At 32.0% G+C, this 23169-nt stretch overlaps 2 protein-coding genes across 5 annotated transcripts; both read left to right on the plus strand.

The window, feature by feature from the left end:
- The first annotated feature begins 2539 nt into the window (after positions 1 to 2539).
- On the plus strand, positions 2540 to 8515 carry LOC113856576 (G-type lectin S-receptor-like serine/threonine-protein kinase At4g03230). Of its 4 annotated transcripts, none has more exons than XM_027488444.1 (8): positions 2540 to 5335; positions 5588 to 6043; positions 6593 to 6727; positions 6820 to 7022; positions 7113 to 7323; positions 7433 to 7670; positions 7786 to 7936; positions 8022 to 8515. In XM_027488444.1, exons 1-8 carry the CDS (start codon positions 4027 to 4029, stop codon positions 8322 to 8324), a joined length of 3006 nt encoding a protein of 1001 aa, XP_027344245.1. In that variant the 5' UTR covers positions 2540 to 4026; the 3' UTR covers positions 8325 to 8515. The 4 variants fall into 4 exon arrangements, with proteins under 4 accessions (XP_027344245.1, XP_027344247.1, XP_027344246.1 ...); XM_027488446.1 differs by having other exon boundaries at positions 7786 to 7817; positions 8022 to 8467; XM_027488445.1 differs by having other exon boundaries at positions 6596 to 6727; positions 7786 to 8468.
- A 9303-nt stretch (positions 8516 to 17818) lies between these two features.
- Positions 17819 to 18381, plus strand: LOC113856253 (calcium-binding protein PBP1-like). Its single transcript, XM_027487996.1, has one exon. The coding sequence runs from the start codon at positions 17917 to 17919 to the stop codon at positions 18283 to 18285; it is 369 nt and encodes a 122-aa protein (XP_027343797.1). The 5' UTR covers positions 17819 to 17916; the 3' UTR covers positions 18286 to 18381.
- The last annotated feature ends 4788 nt before the right edge of the window (positions 18382 to 23169 follow it).

A 23169-nucleotide genomic window follows, 5' to 3' on the forward strand; every position in this document is an offset into this window, starting at 1 on the left:
TTTTATTTTTTTAAAAAATTATCTGGGTCCAATCTTGCCAAAATTTGGTTTCAGGTTTGGTTACTGAGAAAATTGGCTAATTATGAACTTTAACAACAACTTTCGTCCCCTAGCAAGATACAAGAATGCCACAATTACGGTGCGTAGGGGATAAATGAATGATTATTGGGATAACCACTAACCTGGTTCCGCATGATTTATGAGTTTAGAGATTTTATATATATAATGACATTTTGATATTTTTTTATAATATCATTCTTTTATGAGTAAATATTGGGTAAACACTAATCAAATATGTTGTGTTAGTCACATCCAATGACAGTGACAACACAAAAAAAATAAAATAAAAAGCACTAACCCATTTCGAATTTAATTCTCTCCGTCCACTGCATTTCTTGCTTTTTTTTTATTTTCATTGCAACACAAAAGCAACAGCTTCATGACTGAATTTCTAGTTCTATAGTAAACACACAAGAAACATTCAAATATGCACAAGCTCAACTATAAAAAGGCAAAGTATATTTGTAACTCATTTAGGAAATTATATTTATACAAAGGAATTGTACAACAATTTTTATATTCAAGACTGAAATAAAAAGACAGGAAAAATGAGATAAAATATTTTATATGATTAAAAAATAAGGAAAGGGCCATAGAAGATATTATAAAAACATGATATATAATTAATAATGCTCAACTTTTTTTATACTTATAATTTGTTCGGCTCTAAAAAATAACTCGAGTAGATGAGTGATTTTCAGGCATTTAAATTTTCTGTATTTTTTCTTTCTATGCTTTTTTTTTTCCATGATTCTAGGCATTTTCTTTACTTATTAACACGAGAAAGATTCCCCATAATAAGTGCTGTAATACTGAAACAATAAACCGGTGGAATAATTCACCTTCATCAATATGATATATTAGTCTTGTTTTAAAGTACTATGGATGTCAGCGACAATATGACATTACATTAAATAATTTGGTCTAGTTTCCCTCAAGACTCTTGTTCAAAGGTAGCTCAAAATATTTTTGCAAGTACTCGTTTGTTCAAGGTATTCCTGAAGTTTTGTTTCCTCAAACAATGAAAAAGATTGACATTTAATCCGTAGAGTGATGTTCGTACTTTTATTTCCTAAGTTATGTTTCATTTTCCTATTCATTGAATAAACTGAAGAAAAAACTCTGGTGAGTTTGACCTGTGTGGATGATATTTTATTCGCAAGTCATATGCAAATGAAAAATATAAAATTTCCTTAAAATTTGTGACTTGTTTTAGAGCTTTGGATGTGATAATCTTTCTCCTTCAACATTTTAGTTAAGAAAACATAAATAAAGAATAATTCTTATGTAATTACAGATTTGACCGGCGCAACCATAAAGTTGCTCAAGTAGATGTTTTAAGCTTTAAAAGAATTGTTAACCAAAAAATAACATTAAAATAGTTCACTTGCTAATTGCTTTTTTAATAGTGATATAGTAAATAGTATTAATTTATTAGTGATAGTTAAATGAATTTTTCTTAGAAAAAGGCATGTAATTTTGTCATGAATTTCTCTATTCTCTAAATAATATTTTTATTGATTAACAAAAGTTTCATAGTTTTTCAAGAAAACTTCTTCTCAAAGTTTATTTTAGGTCTAGATATATATGATGCAATCTTAGGCTTTGCATGACAGTGTGGAAGGGGAAGAAGGAAAATGGTTTAAAGGAAGAATAAAAGAAAGTAAAGGAAAAGGAGGTTAAACTACTTATTTGTTTGGATGTTTAATATTGAAAAGAGAGAGTAATAAGAGGGTTTAATTATATAAATAATTTTAAATTAATATTTTTTTTTTTAAATTTATTATTTGAAAAACTAATATTTAAAAAAAGTTAAAAAAATCTTATTTGTATAAAAGAGTGAGAGAGAAAAAATTTCTAAAATAGGAGAACTCAAAAAACAAACTCTTAGAGTGTTTTAAAGGGTTTAGAAAAACTCTTAAAACTTTCTCCTCCTAATTAAGTAACTCACAAATAAGATTAAATTCCTTCTAATATCTTCTCTCTCCTTCACTCCCTTCTTAAACTTAACTTAGAGAACTTTTTCTTCTTCGTATGTCTTCACATCAACAGCAATAAGGGCTTTTTTTTCTGGGTCAACCAGCAATAAGGTGATTATGGGCTAATGGCCAGGCCCATGCAGTAAGACTTATTTTTTAGCCTAGCAAAGGGCCTTTACATTCAAGACGTAGCCAGTAGACCGAGATTGTTATGAGATTATTCACTCATTTGGACATCGATTGACCCAAAATGTTGGGCCGGGAATTAAAGCCCAAAATTATGTAGCTGTTGATGTTGGTTGCGATGAACGAATGAGTGTTCCAAGCTACTGACAAAAAGAGAGAGAGAGTGTTTTAAGCTAATTCTTGGGAGTTACCGATTTTACCATTCATATTTTTACAGTTGATATCCCTTTAAAATTTCTGTAACATTTATTCTAAATATATTCTTAAGAATAATAAAAACTCTCACAACCCCTTTTTTTTTTTTTTAGCAACAGTCATCACTCTTCTGTATCACACTTTCTTCCCCATCACCTATAGTTTCTCATTACATTAATGAAAACTATTTGCATGATCCAATTAAGAGAAAAAAAAATGAAAAACTCTGGACTATATACAAGTTTCCATTGGTCTTTAGATCTTCAACTTGGATTTTTTTTCATTTTCATATTTCAAAAAATTAATTCTAAAATTGTGTAGAATTATAATTCTGAAATTATATTTCATGAATATTAAATGCTATTCTGGAAATGCAATTCTTAAAGTCAATATTTACACAAATTTTAATTTTTAAAAAATGCTAAATTCTTCTATTACTTCTATACTTCATCTTACAAATCCTTCTACTTATATAAAAGTGAATGTGTAGTGTTTTGGAAGGGAAAGGAATAACATGGTCCACGAGTTGGTCAGAGTTTCCAGGTTTTACACATTACTCCTATTTTGTCCAAACCAAAAACACACTTTCTGTTAACATGGCCTGGTCCAATGTATCACAGTGTTTTAAGGCCTAATACTTTTTTTTTTTAATAAAAGTAATGATAAATCAAATAATCACTAACGTAAATTAATACATTTTAATTATATAATAGGATAGCATTTTATATTGATATCATTTGTTTGACAATGTATATTGAAGAAAAAAATGACAGTGTATTTTATTTAGTTTATATTGGCAAAATAATTACTTATTTTTTAACTTTTAGACTTGGATGAATTGACAAAACTACCGTCCAAATTAGACTAAATTTGCGTTATTTCATACAAACATTCGCGTGGGCTTTATATATATGTATGAGGAAAAAAATTTTAAATACCAAAATATAAGATTTTGAAAAAAAAATTACGGGAATATGATAAATTTTCAATTTGGTGCAAAAATTGCCAAAAATATTTTTTAGTACTTTTAAATTTTTATTAAAGTCAACGGTGTTTTAAATTTTTTTCAAAAAACAGTAATGACATTTTAAAGTTTTTTAAATATATTATTTAAAAATCGCCGTTGATCATATTTTGAATCTCTGCACCTGAAAAAATAATCTCACCCGCGTGCAAATTTATCTTATTTTATGAGAACAATTATAGTAGATAAATTACTTTTTGTTCGTATATCTCAAAAGGATTTGTTTGCAATCTTTCAATAAAAAAATTATTAAGTCAAATATTTAGACAAGCTGATAGAACGAGGTGTCGGCTACTTAGAAGAAGAATAGCACTGAAGGTAATGACAGCAAGACTACGACGACTTGCGTAGACTTGGACGACGACTTGGATGCCAGAAAGCCTCACAGACCACATAAAAATGCATGCATGCATTGGTTCGTGTTTAATAATTTAATAGAATTACGCTAATTCATTTTTAATGTTTAATATGAAAGGGACTACATTTATATTTACGATTAGATTGATCCATATATAAAAAAAGAAAGTGATTTCTTTCTAACGAGAAACGACGTGTGGTTGGGATCGAAGTATCAACAATCATATGAGAACCACCCACGCTGCGTTTTCCCTCCTTTGTTGGTTGCTGTGCTCCCAATCATGTTCAGCAACAGATACTTTGAATCAAGGGGAGAAGATAACTCAGGAGTTGGGGAACCTCGTTTCAGCTGAAAGCACTTTTGAATTGGGCTTCTTTTCATTTCCGGATGATGAGCGTGGTAGAAAATACTTGGGGATATGGTATTGGAACTTGGAACCACGAACAGCGGTATGGGTTGCAAACAGAGACAAGCCTGTGGAAGATTCCAGCGCAGTTTTTCAAATTGCAAGGGATGGAAATCTGGTAATAGCAGGTGCATCACAAAGCTATTGGTCTTCTGGACTCAATGGGTCCTCCTCGTCCACAACCTCAAACAGAACCGTGAAGCTCCTAGATTCTGGGAATTTAGTGTTAATGAATAATAATAATAATAACTTGTGGCAGAGCTTTCAACACCCAACAGACACGTTTCTTCCGGGCATGAAAATGGACGCAAATTTTACGTTGACTTCTGGAAGAAGCGCCGTTGACCCCGGAAGTGGGAGCTTCTCCCTTAAGTTGGTTCAAACGGGGAACGATGCAAAAATCGTTGTAAATAACCATTCACAACTTTATTGGACACTTGATGAACGGGATTCAGAAGCGACGTCAATTTATAACTTCTTGGCGTTTGTCAACGCCACCAACTCTTATGCTTCACGCCCCAGTCCATTCATCAATATATCGCATCCGCAACTGCAACCTCGTGATTTTGATAAATCGAGGCTGGTAATGAATTTCACGGGGGAGGTAAATTTTCTGAAATGGGAAGAAGACGTAGAGAAGAAGTGGGATCGACGATGGTGGTGGCCACATGACGACTGTGACAAACACAATTTTTGCGGCTACTTTAGCAGCTGCAACAAAAATAATTGGCAGCGCTGCAAATGCTTGCCAGGATTCCATCGCGGGATGTCGGATAATCAGCAGCATCATGGAGATTTCCATCTCCCAGGGTGTGTCAGAAAATCAAAGTCGTGTACCAACGAGAACATGATGTTCCTCAACTTAACCAAGATAAAGGTGGGCAAGCCAGATCTACGGAACCGCACAGAAACAGAAGAAAAATGCCAATCCTTGTGCCTTAACATGTGTTATGACTCCCACATCCAGTGCCAGGCTTATTCATATAATATCTCTGCAACTTCATATAATCGTGGTTCCGATCCCAATCTGTGCGAAATCTGGACACGGGATTTACCCAGTCTTCAAGAGGACGACGATAGTATTACCGGTCGTTATCTTTCTATCCTAGTCAAGAGCTCAGACATAGGTAATTTTGTTCTTCTTAAATCATCTCTTATTGTAGTCATTAGTTATATATGCCTTTTTAGAAGAGCAAATGAACTATTTATCGTTTCGATAAATTATTTTTAACCTATATACCTTGGAATGGAATTTAAGAAATCATTGACACTTCTACATGATGGGCCTTATTATTGTATTGACATGTCAATTAGATGGATTTATAGATAAATCAACTGAAAACGTGCATGCCATTTAACTGAATTATATTCTTGTGCAGCACCAACTGCGAAATCGTGTGAACCTTGTGGCACATATACAATTCCTTATCCGCTAAGCACTGGGCCAACCTGTGGAGACCCTGCGTACTACAAGTTCAATTGTCACGAAGGCCAGGTTAGTTTCATGATGCCCGGAGGAAAACATTACCGAGTTACTTGGATCGATGTAGATACCAGAAAGTTTTACATTCAAACGGATGATTCGAATCACTGTGATCAAGCTTCCATCAATCAAAATGATTCGCCTAATTTTCCATTTAGTGTGACTAATTGGTGCTTTAAAGATGATGAAATAGAGATCAGTTGGCAATCAGCACAAGAACCGCCCTGTAGTAACCCTATAGACTGCAAGCTGTTGTCACATTCAACATGTAGGCCAACAAATACAGGAGACACAAGGTGCCTTTGCGATTTAAACTATAACTGGAATGCCACAATTTTTAATTGTACTAAAGGTTAGCATATTATTATTGTACGTATCTCTACAAATTTACTTTTCTGATTTTCTCTATTTATAGTATAATGGTTTGCTAGATAAGAAAGATTTTATTTGACTTTTGTTTCCTTCTTCTGCCAAGTGTTGGTGAACAAGCAAATAAAAAATCCAATTAAGAACACGCTTTCAAGTTTTTTTCTTTTGTATGTATACCAACGTCTTACTGTTTACTGCGGAGTTAGGATTGGTGGAATGTCCAAACACTTCTGAATCAAAATGATGAACTAAAATGTTCAATTCAAGGTGTTTATAACAACAATAAAACCTTACACATAACCATTGAACTTGATTAAAAATCAAATTTTTTAGATATTAATTATCATGATGTTTTTTTTAATAATTTTCTTCGAAGTGCTTCTCTATTCCATTTGATAAGGCTAAAAGTCATTTCATTTATTCTTTTCACTTTTAGTCAGCTGTGCAAATATTCAATTCAAGGCATTACGTTGTACAATTATGATGGTATTTGCGCTCTTAAGTTTTGCGTTTTACTTACTTCTTTGGACAGAAGAGTCATCAGAAAACCATTCAACTCACCGACTGGCTTTGATTCTTACTACAATTCTTATTGGCATGACTATTCTGGCAAGCATAATAGTGTTTGTCATTGTGCGGAGAAGGAAAACAGCCCCTAATATGCCTGGTATTACTTTATAGTTTTGTATTTTGAATTGAAAATTCTTTATTTTCATAAATGTAATCATGGTTATATATACATCTTGTTACTGAGTTCAGATGTGACAAGCACTCGGATTCAGGAGAGCTTGTACGATAGTGAAAGACATGTGAAAGGATTAATTGGCTTAGGAAGCTTAGAAGAAAAAGACGTTGAAGGCATTGAAGTACCCTGCTATACTTTTGCAAGCATTCTAGCTGCTACAGATAATTTCTCAGATTCAAACAAGCTTGGACAAGGAGGTTATGGGCCTGTCTATAAGGTGATTGGTTCATTTCATTTAACTTCATTACCCTCCAAGCATTGAGTACATGCAAGAATTTCTCAAGATAAACGGACAACTCCTATATAGGGAACGTTTCCTAGTGGTCAAGATATAGCTGTAAAGAGGCTTTCAAGTGTTTCCACTCAAGGATTACAAGAATTCAAAAATGAGGTTGTTCTGATTGCCAAACTTCAACATCGGAACCTTGTTAGAGTTAGGGGCTATTGCATAAAAGGAGATGAAAAGGTCTTGCTTTATGAGTACATGCCAAACAAGAGTTTGGACTCTTTCATATTTGGTTAGTTTCACATATTCCATCATATAACTTTTCTAAGCGTTAAAGTTCTCGTTAATTATTACAATCGTTAATTTACTAACACTGTTATTTCAAATGTTAATTTTGAAAGACCGGACAAGAACTTTGCTCCTAGATTGGCCTATGCGATTTGACATAATTGTAGGCATTGCTCGAGGGTTGTTGTATCTTCACCAAGACTCCAGATTGAGAGTGATTCACAGAGACCTGAAAACAAGCAACATTCTTCTAGATGAGGATATGAATCCGAAGATATCAGACTTTGGCCTTGCCAAAATATTTGGGGGAAAAGAAACGGAAGCTAGTACAGAAAGAGTAGTCGGAACCTAGTAAGTTCACTAAGTATATGTGATCATAAATGTTCATTGTTTAATTTTCTTTTGGTTCATAGAGATATTTTACACACATGCTTGCAACATGTAACAATTACTTCTTTTTTTTCAGTGGATATATGGCTCCAGAATATGCCTTGGATGGTTATTTTTCGATCAAATCTGATGTGTTCAGCTTTGGAGTAGTCGTACTAGAAATTCTTAGCGGAAAAAAAAACACGGGATTCTATCAGTCCAAACAAATTTCTAGTCTTTTGGGTTATGTATGTTTGTTGCACTTTTTTTATTGTTCTGTTTTGGTAACAAGTTGACTTACTAGTAAAACGATTTCAATGAACATTGTATCAGGCATGGAAGCTATGGACAGAGAATAAGCTGTTTGATTTAATGGAGCCATGTTTGGGTGAAACTTGCAACGAAAATCAATTGATTAAGTGTGCACTTGTTGGGCTCTTATGCGTACAAGATGAACCAGGTGATCGACCCACTATGTCAAATGTTTTGACAATGCTTGATAGTGAGATTGCAACCATCCCTGTTCCCACACAACCAACCTTTTTCGTCAACAAGCGTTTTTCTAGCTCAGCTTCTTCTTCTAGCAAACCAGAAATAAGTCTGCAATTTGAGAGCAGTTATCAAGAAGGTCGATAGTGCATGATAGGTTAGAGAAGAATAGGGTGTATCAAAAAAACTTCGACCTCTCTGTACCTTTTATTTCCCCATTCTTAAGGTTTTGGTGTGTGTTGGAGTTTGCAAACATAGTTTTCAGTTTCAATGCATGAAATATATTCAATGATATTCCGATTATGTTTTAAAATAATTTAGAGTAGGCCTGAGTTATTCAAAATTAATTAGTTGTATGTCTTTAGAAAGTAAAAGAAAGCATTTTTAAAATTCCTCACAATTTTAACTAGATAATTGTTATTTTAAATAAAACATTATTAAACTTATTTTTGAGGAAAATTTAAAATCTCTCTGTTATGTTTAAATTTTTATATTTATCATTTATAATTTATTTTATAATTATTCTTTCTTTAAGCATCTTTCATTTTTTAAATATTAAATTACAAAATCGAGTATTAAAATTATATATATATATATATATATATATATATGTATAACTTAAATTTTTAGTAGTATATTTATACATCTTAAGATTTAAAATAAAAAGAGATAAAAAAATTTCTAAAATTTCTTTTAATTTAAATTTATTTAATTAAAAAGTTATATTAAAAAATTAAATAAAAAAATTCTGCCTTAACTTTAATTTACATGGTAAGTGAGTCTCAAAAATTAACTTAAGAAGGGACACTACCTAAATTTTATAAAAAAAATATTTAGTTTTATTATTGAAAGAGGTGAGATACTTATCTATTTATTTTTTAATAAATTAAAATTTAAAATAATCAATCAACTGATACGATGTTTCATCGTAAGAAGAAACTTTTTTTAATTATTATTTTACTTACTTCATATGATTCAATAAAGTCTTTGCTAACACTTTTAGGCATTTACCGGCACATTTATTTACTTTTTATATAAAAAATATCTTTATTATTAATATAATTATATAAAAAAATTTAACAAAAATTACTTTAAAAAACAATTAAAAAAATTATAAGTGATAATAAATACACCTAACTCAATTTCCACAAGCAGTACTTTATGCGATTTTTCTGGTCTTACCGTTTGATTACTTCTAGTCTCTCCTAGCGACTTTAACTTTGCATCTTGATATTTTAATTTTGTTTTTTTGTTCCGTCACATATTGTTCTAACTCTAGTTTTCATATGATATTTTCGTCTGAGTAAATATTAATAAATCAAGAATCAATGTTTTTGCTGATTTAATAATTCGTTTAATTTTTAAAACATTAATATTTATAATTAAAATACTAATGGTATAATTTAAAAAATAATAATAATCAACGCAGTCAAATGGAATAGTAATGTTTATATATAAATCGTATTTGGTGTTCATGACTTAGAAAAACATACTTAAAACTTTTACTATGTATATGTTGTGGGGTAACTGAATTTCATGAAACATTTAATAAATTAAAATTTAAACTTTACATAAAAATGAAATTTAAAATTAGAGCAAATTGAAAATTCCATCTCCTCCAAGTTGGAGTCAAGATGTCATTGTCCTAGCTTTCATTTTCCCCGTGCTATAGATGCATGACGTTTCTAATCTAAGCATCACGAGACTGATGGCTTTAACTTTTTGTTTTTTTGTTTGATCAAGTCGATGACGACTTTGACTTTTTGACTTGAATACCACTCAGCCCCATTGATATGGGCTATAAGATATGGGCCTAAGTATTGAAGATAGAGCTGAGAGAGTAGATGAATTCATAAGCCCAATTACTAAAGTCAGGCCTAAACGTGACATAATGAAGCCCAAGTGGCTTAGGCTATGTTGCTGAGTCACTGCCGTGCTGCAATGAGCTGTGACTGCAGAGTGTAATTTCCATTGTTTAGTGACGCTTGTGCGGGGAGAAGATGCTAGTGTGATTCTGTGAGTATGTATAGGAGCTGTACATGAAGTAGAAGGCATGAATATAGATGAATTGGTTGATTTTTATTATGTACGTGAATGTAGTATATATACAAGATGAACCCTACATAATAGAAAGAGATATATGCTAACAATGGTTACTGGAATATCTCTTTAACAACCTAATATGATAAGATTATGACTAATTCAAAAACACGTTAATAACAAATTATTATTGCTGATCATTTATCAATAAACAAATTATTGTTGCTGGTCATTTATCAATAACATTCTCCCGCAAGTTGGACGATCGGTAGAGTAGATGCAACTTGGACATTAGATAGTCGAACTTTGTGCGTGGTAACGGTTTGGTTAGAACATCAGCCAGTTGATCTTCTGTGGATACATAGGAGACACGAAAGGTACCCTTCTGGACTTGTTCTCTAACAAAGTGATAAGCGAGGGCAATATGTTTCATGCGAGAGTGAAAAACTGGATTTGCACTGAGACTTGTAGCACCTAGATTGTCACAATAGATGATCGGTTGAGTGTTGATAGTGTGCCCAAGTTCTCCAAAGAGAGAGATCACCCATAACATTTCAGCGGCAGTGTCTGCAAGTGCCTTGTACTCAGATTTGGTGGATAATCGTGCTACCGACCGTTGCTTGTGTGAACTCCAGGAGATTGGAGTGTCACCAAGATTAAGAATATAGCATGTAGTCGACACATAGTCGTCCGTATCACCTGCCCAGTCAGCGTCAGAGTATGCATGAAAAACCAAGGGAGAGGAGGCAGATATATGAATACCATGAGTGGACGTCCCAGCCAGATAACGAAGGAGTCGCTTGAGAGCAGACTAGTGGGCCGTCGTCAGAGCTTGCATAAATTGAGATAATTTATTTGTAGCAAAGACAACATTCGGTCTGGTGATAATGAGATACTGAAGACTCCCCATAAGTTGACGGTATTCAGTAGGTGAAGATAATGGGGTGCCACTGACACAGACAAGAGGAACTGATGCACAAAGTGGGGTTGAGGTAGGTTTGGTGTCAACCACACTAGCCTGAACAAGCAAGTCCTGGACATATTTTTGTTGTGTGAGGAACAAGCCATCAGGAGACGCCAAGACCTCAACACCAAGGAAATAATTCAGGGTGCCTAGATCCTTCAAGGAGAATTTAGCGGCAAGCCGAGAAATGAGTGTAGATACTGCATCAGGGGAGCTGTCTGTGACAATAATATCATCAACATAGACTAACAAGTATAATGTGGTTATTCCATGTCAAAAAATGAATAATGAGGCATCAGCAACTGAGTTCATGAATCCTAAGGATAATAGAAATGTGCGAAGCTCATTATACCAGGCACGTGGTGCTTATTTAAGACCATACTAAGCTTTGCGAAAACGAAAAAAATGAGTAGGATGAGCCTTATTAACAAACCCTAGTGGCTGACTTAGGAAGACTTCCTCAGAAAGAGAACCCTGTAAGAAAGCATTGTTAATGTCAAGTTGTCGAAGAGACCAACCACGATTTACAACAAGTGTGAGAATAACCCAGACCGTCACAAGCTTGCTAACAGGACTAAATGTGTCACTGAAATCCCGGCTAGGGTGTTGGTGAAATCCTTTTGCTACTAGGCGAGCTTTATACCGATCAATTGAACCATCTGGAAGACGTTTGATGCAAAAAATTCATTTGCAACTAACAATGTTCTCACTAATAGATGAAGGAACGAGGTCCTAAGTATTATTTTTGCAAAGGGCATCATACTCCGTTTGCATAGCAGCCCGCCAATCAGAATCCCGAAGAGCTTGGGTGATAGTAGAAGGTTCGGTTGGTTGTTTGGTGGTGAGGTGTAGGTTAAGTTTGGATATGGGTTTGGTTATATTATTTCTAGATCTGGTTACTATACCCGTAGGTATAGGTGGCTGTGGGTGGGAAACCCGAGGGGGTGCTAGGGAAGATGGAGATGGGACCGTAGTGTGTGGAGATGGGACCGTAGTATGGGATAGGTTAGGAGATTGCAGTGGATTTGAGTTGGAGCTGGACGATATGGTTGTGGATTGAGCCGGTATTATAGGGAGGGAATTGTGGGTTATGGGGATAGTGAGGTCAATCTGTGTGGAGACGGGTGTGGGCAGTGAGGGTTGGATGGACATGGTGGAGAAAGGGAAGGTGGTTTCAACAAACCTAACATGGCGAGACACGTAGATGCGTCCTGTTGAGGGATCAAGACAGTGGTAGGCATTTTGATCAGCTGCATAACCTACAAAAACACACATGGTAGATCTTGCAGCAAGCTTATGATTAGCATATGGTTTAAGCCAAGGAAAGCACAAACATCCAAAACTCTTAAGCTTATGATAATTTGCGGTGGTGTTTAGGAGTTTGGAAAACGGTGATTTATATGCAAGTATGGGTGTAGGGAGGTGATTTATGAGATATGCAGCAGTTGTCATTGCATAGGGCCAATATCTAAGTGGTACACCAGAGTGTGTTAAGAGAGAAAGACCAGTTTCAGCAATATGACGGTTTCGTCTTTCAACAATGCTATTATGTTCAGGGGTATGGGGTGGTGTTGTTTTGTGGCTTATACCATGATCACACAAGAATGAACGTAAGCCAATGTACTCTCCACCATTATTGGTGTAAAAAAATTTTATATTGTGTTTGAAGTAATTTTCAACAAGAGGTTTAAATTTAGGAAAAATTGATTGAACATCAGATTTCTTGCGCATTGGATAGAGCCAAATATAGCGAGTAAAGTGATCAACAAACATACAATAATATTTGAGGCCATCATTAGATAAAATGGGAGAAGTCCATACATTTGAAAATATTATTTCTAATGGAAATGACGACAAAAGTGAAGATTCATGAAAAGGAAGTTTGTGACTTTTGCTTATTTGACAAGATGAGCAATCTGATTGGTTAAACTGCATAGAACCTAAGGAAAATTCACGTTGAAGAAAACTGAAAATTGAGGAGGAGGGATGACCCAACTTGTGGTGCCAACCTATTGATTTATTTAGTTGAAGATGATTGACAAACAGAGAGGACGATGGACAAACGTAGACGTCATTAACACATGGTCCTTTAAGCTTCGTGTGACCGGTTTGGAGATCCTTCATAACAAAAGAATCAGGTAAGAAAACAAGGGCATAATTGGTTTCTTTGGTTAGTTTGGAAACAAAAAGTACATTTTGTTTCATGGAAGGGACACATAGGACATTAGGCAATGAGATATCATGAAGCTTAAGAGTGCCGGAATGAGAAATGTGCAAACTTGAACCGTCACCCATAAATAGCGAGTCGGGACCAGTGTAGGGGTGGTAGACAGCAAGATTGTTTAGGTCAATAGTGACATGATGTGTGGCTCCACTATCAACCAGGTAATGATGATTGGAAGGGCCGGTGGTCATGGTGTTTGCCCGCGGGACAGTGTAGTGATTGGGCTAACGAGATGGGTTCTGCGGGACCTGAATGGTGGGATGGAGTTGACGGAAAATTGGGCACTGCAGCAATGAATGTCCAACATTTTTGCACCATTGACATTTTCCTAAGTAGGGTCGTGGTCCTGCTGAACGAGAGGTGGACTGTTGCTGCGGCGGCACAGATCAAGAAGCATTTGGTGGAGGAGACGACCATGACTATGACTGTGTAAATAGCCTCGGTTTGGCTTTGTTGGGTTTAGCTTGAGCAGTGAGTGTCGTTGTGGGACCTATGGTCAGTTGGTGAGTGGTTTTCAGGTGAAGTACATGTTGGATGAGCTTCTCATGGAGTTCATCAAAAGCAATGGGGTTGTCCCGGGCGTTGACGCCATCAATGACGGGCTTAAAGCTTTCATCAAGATCACGAAGAACGTGATTAGTAACGTCCTCGATGGAAACAAAGTGACCGATGGAAGCAAGTAAATCAACAACTATTTTGATGTTGTTCATGAATTCTATAACAGAAAGTGTGCCTTTTACCGTGGAGCGTAAACGATCCTTGAGTTGCTTGACGTGTCCCCGAGAGGCACGTGCAAAAGTGCCCTTGAAAGTCGACCAGAGAGCAGCGGAGGTTTTGGTTTGGGTAACTAGCGAGGCAACGGAATCCGAGAGGGTGCTAAGAAGAGCGCCATAGATGAGACGATCTTGGCGTTTCCAGGTAAGATACACGGGGTTGGCTTGACTGACAGGTGGGGTATCAGTGTTGTCGATGAAGGCTGCCAGTGCTGGATGAGAACCATCGAAGAATTTGTAGAGGTCAAGGCCATCTAGAATTGCTTCTATTTGTAACTGCCAGTTGAGATAGTTAGATTGTGTCAGCTTGACGACACCTAATAAAGTAACAAAGGAGAAGGGCTTTGTGGGTTCATGGGGTTAGGGAAGGTTAGATTTGATTCCGCAGCCATGCGTGAAGAGAGGGAACGACGCCCTGAAACGTAAAAGAAATTTGAAAGAGGTGGGAGAGGTAGGATCAAGGAGAGATATCTGATACCATATAGATGAATTGGTTAATTTTTATTATGTACGTAAATGTAGTATATATATAAGATGAGCACTACATAATAGGAAGAAATATATGCTAACAATAGTTCCTGGAATATCTCTTTAACAATCTAATACGATAAGATTATAACTAATTCAAAAACACGTTAATAACAAATTATTATTGCTGATCATTTATCAATAAACAAATTATTGTTGCTGATCATTTATCAATAACAATGAAATAAACCAAGTTTTGATCTAGAAAATCAATATGTAACACAAGATAAATATTTGTTTTACATGAACCCACTTTTGATAAATGTAGGACGATTATGTTCTACCTACAAATTCTTATACAAAGAATGGTTTTATACTTAGCACTGTCAATTAAGAACATAAAACTTCTGTTTACCTGAGGCTTTACCAAGCTAATCAAATTGTCTGGTGAATAATAAAAAGAGTTTATAGATTTTGAATGTTAATTTATAAAATGTTATTTTAACTAGTATTTAGTTTATTAGAAGTTAGTTATTAATATATCTTACCTTTATCTCTGATCTCTTAAATAATTTATACCGGACAAAATGATTTTAACCCTATTTTTTATTTATTTAGTACATTTCAAGGTAGACACTTAATTTTTTTATGGCAAATGTTTAGGACACTGTTTAAGGAATTGAAAAATGAATTTTTTTTATCTAAAAATATTATTAATGTACCTCTGACCTTTCCATGTGATTTCTAGTGTAATTAATTAGCATAATTTTTAACAATTCTTTCCTTTTAATTCTTTAATTAGAACATTGATTAGAAAGATTCTTTTAGTAAATTGTTTTAATTCAATTACTTAATGCTTATAACTTTTAAGTTACAAGTTAAAATTTTTTTTAACTAATTTATTAGGTATAAATGACAGGTTATAACTTATAAGCTCAAAATTTATAAACACAAAAATTAATAACAAATTTTAAAAAAAATTAAAATTAAATGTAACCATACTTTCCAGAGCAAAATATATAAATATATATTTTGCTCTAAAATAAAATATAAGTCTATATATAAATATATTCTCAAAGTTTGTAACAAATATGGGAATTATGTGGCATTTCTATCGCAGAAGTTACCGTGAAGGGAATCTATATTGCGAGTTGAATGAAATAAGCAGCAACAAGACATAATTCTTACGTTCTAACTTCCTTACCTTCTATGGAAGGAGAGGCATCTACAGGTGAATTTCATATTTGAATTACAAATTTATTTTATTATATCTTTCTGTATATCTTTTTAACAATATTTATTTAATAATTAAAAATTTATTAACTTTTATTAAAAATATTATTACATTGTTGATAAAAAAATTAAATAAAAAATTATTACTTTTAAATATTTAAACTTAATTCTAATGACTAAAATTAATAAAATTGTTGAAATAATTATACAAATAAAAGGTTCAAAAGTTGAAAAAAATTCGGCACTCACATGAAATTGATGAGAGGCATAGATTTGTATACAAATGCTCACAAGAAATTGATGAGAGGCCTCAGCTAAGTTGCTTGTACCACCTACTATGTCTGGTTAATAAGAAGAACAATTTTAATTTTTCTTAATTTTTATGTATATTTTTTAAAATATTAAATAAAATTTTATTAAGTATTCTTATATTTTAAGGTAATTAATATATATTCTATAAAACAATTAAAAATATATAACAAAATTCTGACAAAAAATGTTTTTGAGCCCATACTTTGACCTGGCCGAAACAGTGTTCAGACTAGGCTTGTTGTTGGTTAACGTCCACTGCACTCACCGGGGTAGTGAATCTTATGGCGGCCGAATAGCATTCAAACTACCCTCCTATGTTCTTCATTCCCATTCTAATTTATTTTAAAAGAATTATTAGTATATATAAGATGTTTGCATATGTCTTGAGCATAAATTATGTTTAAAATTTTTGTTTTTAAAATTAATTATTTAATTTTATAAAATATTAATTATTAATTAGTATTCTAAAGACATTGATGAAAGATAATTTTTTTTGTTAAGATAATTCTTCTCCTATTAATAAAGTTTGTCACGATTAGTAGATAAACAATTGTTAGTAATAGCTTTTTAAAAAAAATATTTATTAAATATTTATATTTTAATTTAATAAATATAATTTTCAATAAATTTTTATTTTTAAATATTTAAACTGTCTTAAAAACTTTTGACTAACCTATCTCATAAAAAAAGAAAAAGAAAATCCACCGAACAAGTATGCTGCATGACAAATTCCTTTGGCTGGGCATGGGTTTCTTGTGAATTGTGCTATACTAAAGTGTTTATTCGTTTGACCCGATGTTTTGGTCCTCCTTTGACAACAATATTGAAGGTCCCATTTGCCAAAAGTCAATTAAACGAGCCTTCTTAAAACATTTCTCACTACAGACTAATATTTGGCACTAAGAAACGCAATTTAAGAAAATAGAAAAAATGTTACAGAATCAGGATTTTCAGTTTCAGAATTTTTGACAAATTGATTTCTCATTTGTTAACTTTTGAATAAATGAGTAAATCTTACCCCTTTATTTTATCCAACCACCATTAATTACTATTCTTTAATGAATCCGAAAACTATCACTTAATGCAACTGAATTTGTAAAAATTCCAAACATTTTTTACAGCATAGTTACTCTTTAGATAAACATGCGTTCAAATTAATTTTATTTTAAAAAATATTTTTCCGTTTGATAACGTTGCAAGATATTATTTTTTTTTAAGAAAATACTATTTCCATTGAAAAATTTTACAAACACCTGCCATGTATGATATATCCATTTAAATAAACTTGTATATATTTAGAAGCTTTTAATTTATTTACATTAATTGTCTCTTGAATAAGCTTTACAAAGATTTAATTTCGTGGTTGCTTGGGAAAAAGGTGCATGAATAAACAGCGTACAAGCAGTGTTTTGTAGAGCTTAGTCAAAGCTGAATAGATAAAGCATGTAAATAGACAGAAACACCCCTGGCAATCTTCTAGGAAGCAGGGAAGCAATTGCGGTTTGTAGTGCAGAATCAAAGCAATTTAGCTCATAATTTTCTGTTCCTTTGCTGTCATCCGATGAGGGTTCATCAAGTTTCTTCCATCAGTTTCCTTGAACCCCCCGCCCCCCCATATATACACCTACATCTATTATATAAACACTTCAACATGACCATTCACTAATCACTACCCTCCTACAAAAATCTCATTTTCTACAATTGACACTATTTTTCTTCTTATTGATGGCTGGGATTGGCAAAGGGGTTGAATTTGAGGATTTGTTACCTCTGATCGCCGATAAACTGGGTGGTGAAGGTTTGATAAAAGAGCTTTGTAATGGGTTTCAGTTGCTGATGGACAAGGACAAGGGAGTGATCACGTTGGAGAGCTTGAGGAACAACTCTGCACTAATGGGTTTGCAAGATTTGAAGGAGGATGAACTTGTGAGCATGATGAGAGAAGGGGATCTTGATGGTGATGGGGCTCTCACTCAGATGGAGTTCTGCGTTTTGATGTTCAGGTTGAGTCCACAGTTGATGGAGGAGTCTTGGTTTTGGCTTGAAGAGGCTTTACACAATGAACTCAGAAACAACCACCACCCTTCCATTTGAACTACTCTTGCATGCGGTCACACACGATGATTGTTGCCTATAGGGTTAGGAAATGATGCACTTGAAGGGACATCTCATTCTTATTTTTTGTTGTTTCAAGTACAAGTCATTTTTCTCCCATTGTTTAACCTTGCTCTTTTTCACATTTGAAATTGGGTAGAAGAGAAACACAATTATACATGTACTACACCCGTTTATCCTCATGAACAGGGAATTCGATGTTTTGCTTTCAATATCTATTCGTATATACAATTGCCTCCTCCCTCCCTCTTAGTTTACAAATCAGTTTTTACAGCGGCTAGCAATTTTTTCTTAAGTCACATTTAATTTAAATTAAAACAATTTATAAATTTTTATTTTCCATTTAGAGGAACTCTATATAAGTCGAAGGAATTACCAAACCAATATACTAAAATCCATTCTTCACTGATAAATCGATTGGATTCTAAAGAGTGCAGATCCATAAAACTGCTAGTGTGTGTGAATATATTTGTTAAAATCAACACTCTTCTTACTTAAGTGTTAATCTAATATTCATTAGTATAATTTTTTTAACTTAATCTAACAGCATATATAGCTATAAAATCCGCTTGTTATACTTTCATCTTTGCGTGAGTTTCTCTGATTTTCTTAATAATTTTTTTAGCATAAGAAACTTTCTATTGAATATTTTGCTATCTTTTTGTGGCTTTTTTTTAATATGAAAAAAATACCAAAATATAATATTTTTAGAAATTATAAAAATGTAAAAAAATTCAAAAATCAACAAAAATTTGCTGATAGCGAGATTTAGTACTTTCTTTTATTATTTTTTAAAAAATTATTATTGATAATTTTTAATTTTTAAAAAATTTTAATTATTTTTTAAAAATTGTCATTTGACGAATTTTGACTTTTTAAAAAATTTTAATACTTTGTCGAAGATGATTTTCAGTTGTTTCTCTGAATTTTTGTACATGTACTAGTTGCAATTTTTTAATTTTATATTTTTATACCATATTTTGATAGACATTATTTTTAAATATCATGTATGAAAAAAAAAATCCTGTTTTCAGTTTAACTTTTGTCCACGTCAAATACACTTATGACACCATTATAATTGCAAACATTTATTAAAAATACGAAACCATTTAGCAGAGCAATTTCTTATACTAGAAAAATTAATAGATTATTGTGAATTAATATTGTATATTTAATTGTAGCGTTAAAAAAATATATTTATTTGTAAATATATTTTTATCTCCATCATTTCATCACATCTTTAGAATTTTTTTTAGCATAAAAATAATTTATTTACATATTATTATTTGAAAAATATGAGAGGTATCCTACCGATTGAAAGACAAAATTTAATTAGAAAGGAGGGAGAAAAAAAGAAAACGTGGATTAGTTCATGAAGCTTTATTTTTGGAATTGTTATAGAAAGTTCAATGCAACCGTGGAAGGAACTTTCCTAGAATTTGTTTTAGCCATTATTTTGTTATACAGCCGCTGGCACAGTTACGTGCCAATTTGCATACTATCACCATTTCTTTACCCTGAAATTGGCAATCCCGTCAAATTGTTCAAAATGTTATATATGTTTTGACTTATATATATCACACTTTTCTTAATTATTTTGGGGTTCTCAATTTTTTTATCATAATTTGAATTTGTTTTGACTTATTATGTACATTTCGATTTTGAGAAAACAATTTGTTATTATATATATATTTTTTAACATTCTTATGTGTTATTCTACATTATTTAGTGAAATTGCTTTCTAAATTTCATATTCAATTTCAAACATATATTGGAATTAGTCACAAGCATCTGTTTTCGGATAAACACACTTGAATCAAAATTTTGAAAAATAAGGAATTTATTTAATATATAATTTAAATTCAAAATGTCTGCAAATAATGAAATAATTTGGAATGAAAGATAGGGTAGGGTTGATAGAAACGGAAATACTCGCATACAAAGAAACAGGGTAAAGAGTTGAAAAAGCGTAGTTACTTGTAGAAATGGTGGAAAAATATATTGTAAAAGTTGAAGGAGAGTAGGTGCATATTGAATTAAAGATTAAGAATTAACCATGTTAGAGTTGAAAAATGTTTCTTATAAGTTTCTACTCACTATATTTTATAAAGTGCATATTTTGCATTTTAATAATTAATGTTTTAAAACTAATTTTAAAATATGTAATTGTAAAATAAATAAGCTATAAAAATCATAAAGATAAAATGATTTTACAATTGAAAGAAATATTTAAGTGCGGAGAAAACTTACCAAAGACAGGAGATATTTGCATCCATAAAAAGTAATATTAAGTTATGTTATGTATCCATGAATTTGAAATGATACCATATACTTTTTTTAAATTAATAATTATGATTGGAAACAGAAAATTTTATTTTGGGTAAAATGGAAACACAGGATCATCCAACGAACGTAAGCGAGATCCATTTTTAGGAGAGTGTTTTTTTTTTTTTTTTTGCTCAGGAATTGTCACAATTCTGAAGTAGGCGTTTTTGGACTCGTTGCGCAATTTAGAACCAAATAAACTGTATGGTCCAGTACCACTTTTTTTTTTTCCAAAAATGAAGTCCCCTTTTATTTGTTGTACTCGGTCCACTATTTCTCCCTTTTAAACTATCAAAAGACTCTCTCTATTGAAAAAAAAAAAAAACTCTGCTTTTTGTTTTTGGTATATTATCAATAGGGGTGCACAAAAAACCTAAATTATAAAAGCCAAATCCATAACTAAGCTAACCAGTTTTAAAAATCTAGATTTTTAAAAAAATCAAAAACTAAATCCGTAAAAAAAAAGAATAAATCTAAATTGGTTTTAATATATAAAACCAGATTGAATTTTAGAAAACCGGATTTATTATTCTGACAAAGAGAAGCTGCTTGAAAATGAAGACCGATGGAAAACTGAAATTGCAGAGAACCTGAGATCTGAAAGCCTTTATCGCTGAATTTCCATTTAATCTTTGGCTGTTGTTTTTTGTGTCTAATTGAGCAATGATAAATAAAAGTGATCCGTGAATGTTTTAAAACAACTGTATGGATATATGGTAGTTACATCAGTTTTTTCTTTTGTCAAATTTTGCATTGATGGTATGTATACAATAGTGATGATGTTTATCTCCTTGAAATATTGAACAAATGTAAAATAATTAAAAAATTCAACAAACAAGCCTCTCAGCATGCTAGCTAGTTGTAGGCTTGTAATGTTAATTAAATGGAAGTATTGATATGGTGTAGCTTACAAAATCTAAAGGCATTGAAGATTTGATGATTGCAAGCAAGTATGATTTTTTGTGTAATAGGTAAAAATTTTCTTATTATTTGGATTACATTAATAAAATTTAGATATTGTATAAAAATAAAACTGGTTTAGATTAAAATTGAATTTAAAACCAGTTTTAAATAAAACTGGATTTAAAATTAATTTTAATTAAAATCAGAGTTAAAACTAATTTAAAATTAAATCTAAATTTTAAAATTGATTTAAAACTAGTTTTCAAAAAAAAAATAGATTTAATATCCAATTCATATAATTAGATTTAAAATAAATTTGGATTGATTTTATACAAATTTAATTCATGCACACTCTTAATTATCAGACGATTTTTGAAGAAAAATAATCAAATTAGTCTTATTTTTAAAGTTTGATTTAATTCTTAGACTTAAGAATTAACTCATTTATTTTATATAAACTCTTATAAAGATTTGACTTAAATCTTTTTTTAAAAAATGATATATCTTAAAAATCAATTTAAAATCATATTTTATTATAAGATTTCTAAATAAGTCAATAGACGTAAATTCTTGTATAAGGAAACAAAATAAACCTTTACATGGTCATAAATAAGCAATTTAAAATTCTATAGCAAAATTTTAATATAAAATAATAATAATAAATGAGATAGTCTTGTACACTTTTTTCTTTTTTTTAACTTTAGTTTTAAAACAGAATCAAACATTTATCCGAGGTAATGATTGACTAGCATAGTATTTAGCAGTGCAATTATAAAAAGAGGAGACAAGAAAAGAAAGTTTACATGTAACTTAGAACGCATCGGGGACTTAATTTTAGATTCCAGTTCACATAAAAAAAATTGTGAAATTGCTTATTAATAAATAAATTTGATAAATTTCAGGTTACATTACCCTACTTTCACCTTCAGTATTTATTTAATAAAAATAATTTATAAGCTAAAATGGAAAAAATGATTAAAAATTAAAACTGTGAAGGTATCTAATTGAATGAAAAAAAATATTTAATAAAATTAAATTTTGAATTAATTAATATTTATACTTTTTTATTATATCATTTATCATATATATCTTTTTATCTATCGTTTTTGGTCCATTTAAGTGTCAAAAGAATTATTTTCCTTTCCCAAAAGAAGAAAAAAAGTGCTTAAAAACATCCATTCTGTGAAATAGTGACTGACTCCTTTCAATTTTCAACTTTATCCCAATTTATGGAATAGAAATCTTGATGCAAGACAAAAGGGTACCCCAAACCAGGACATGATAATGTCTCTCCTTTACCTTTCATCGTGTGGATAAAAATCACGAAGACAACAAAACCAGATCCATTTCTCTCACGTCAACGTGCATACATAGCCTATAAGCTGCTGGCATCTATCATTCACTTTTATGTCTTCTCTATGTACTCTATTAGACTTCATCATGCTCCTCTCCATTAACCTAGTTCTTTTTTTGCTTTTTCTATTTTATTGTTCTTGTTTCTTTTGTGCTTTTTATTATTATTACTACTTTGCTCCTTAGCATTACAGTGCCGACATGCCGAAAAAACATTGGAGCCCATGCGCTTACTACGTGTACTCTTTGTATTGAAAATTAGGATCATCAACTTGAGAATGA

Source organism: Abrus precatorius, unplaced genomic scaffold (genome assembly GCF_003935025.1).
Source record: "Abrus precatorius isolate BTA unplaced genomic scaffold, Abrus_2018 Scaffold11, whole genome shotgun sequence".
Taxonomy (NCBI): Eukaryota; Viridiplantae; Streptophyta; class Magnoliopsida; order Fabales; family Fabaceae; genus Abrus; species Abrus precatorius.

What these genes read in the sequence shown, in the direction of transcription:
- LOC113856576 (XM_027488444.1), top strand. Translation starts at nt 4,027, where the DNA reads ATGAGAACCACCCACGCTGCGTTTTCCCTCCTTTGTTGGTTGCTGTGC. An exon ending in GTTATGGGCCTGTCTATAAG is followed by an intron (nt 7,023 to 7,112) that starts GTGATTGGTTCA and finishes ACTCCTATATAG; the next exon opens with GGAACGTTTCCTAGTGGTCA. An exon ending in GAAAGAGTAGTCGGAACCTA is followed by an intron (nt 7,671 to 7,785) that starts GTAAGTTCACTA and finishes CTTTTTTTTCAG; the next exon opens with TGGATATATGGCTCCAGAAT.
- LOC113856253 (XM_027487996.1), top strand. Translation starts at nt 17,917, where the DNA reads ATGGCTGGGATTGGCAAAGGGGTTGAATTTGAGGATTTGTTACCTCTG.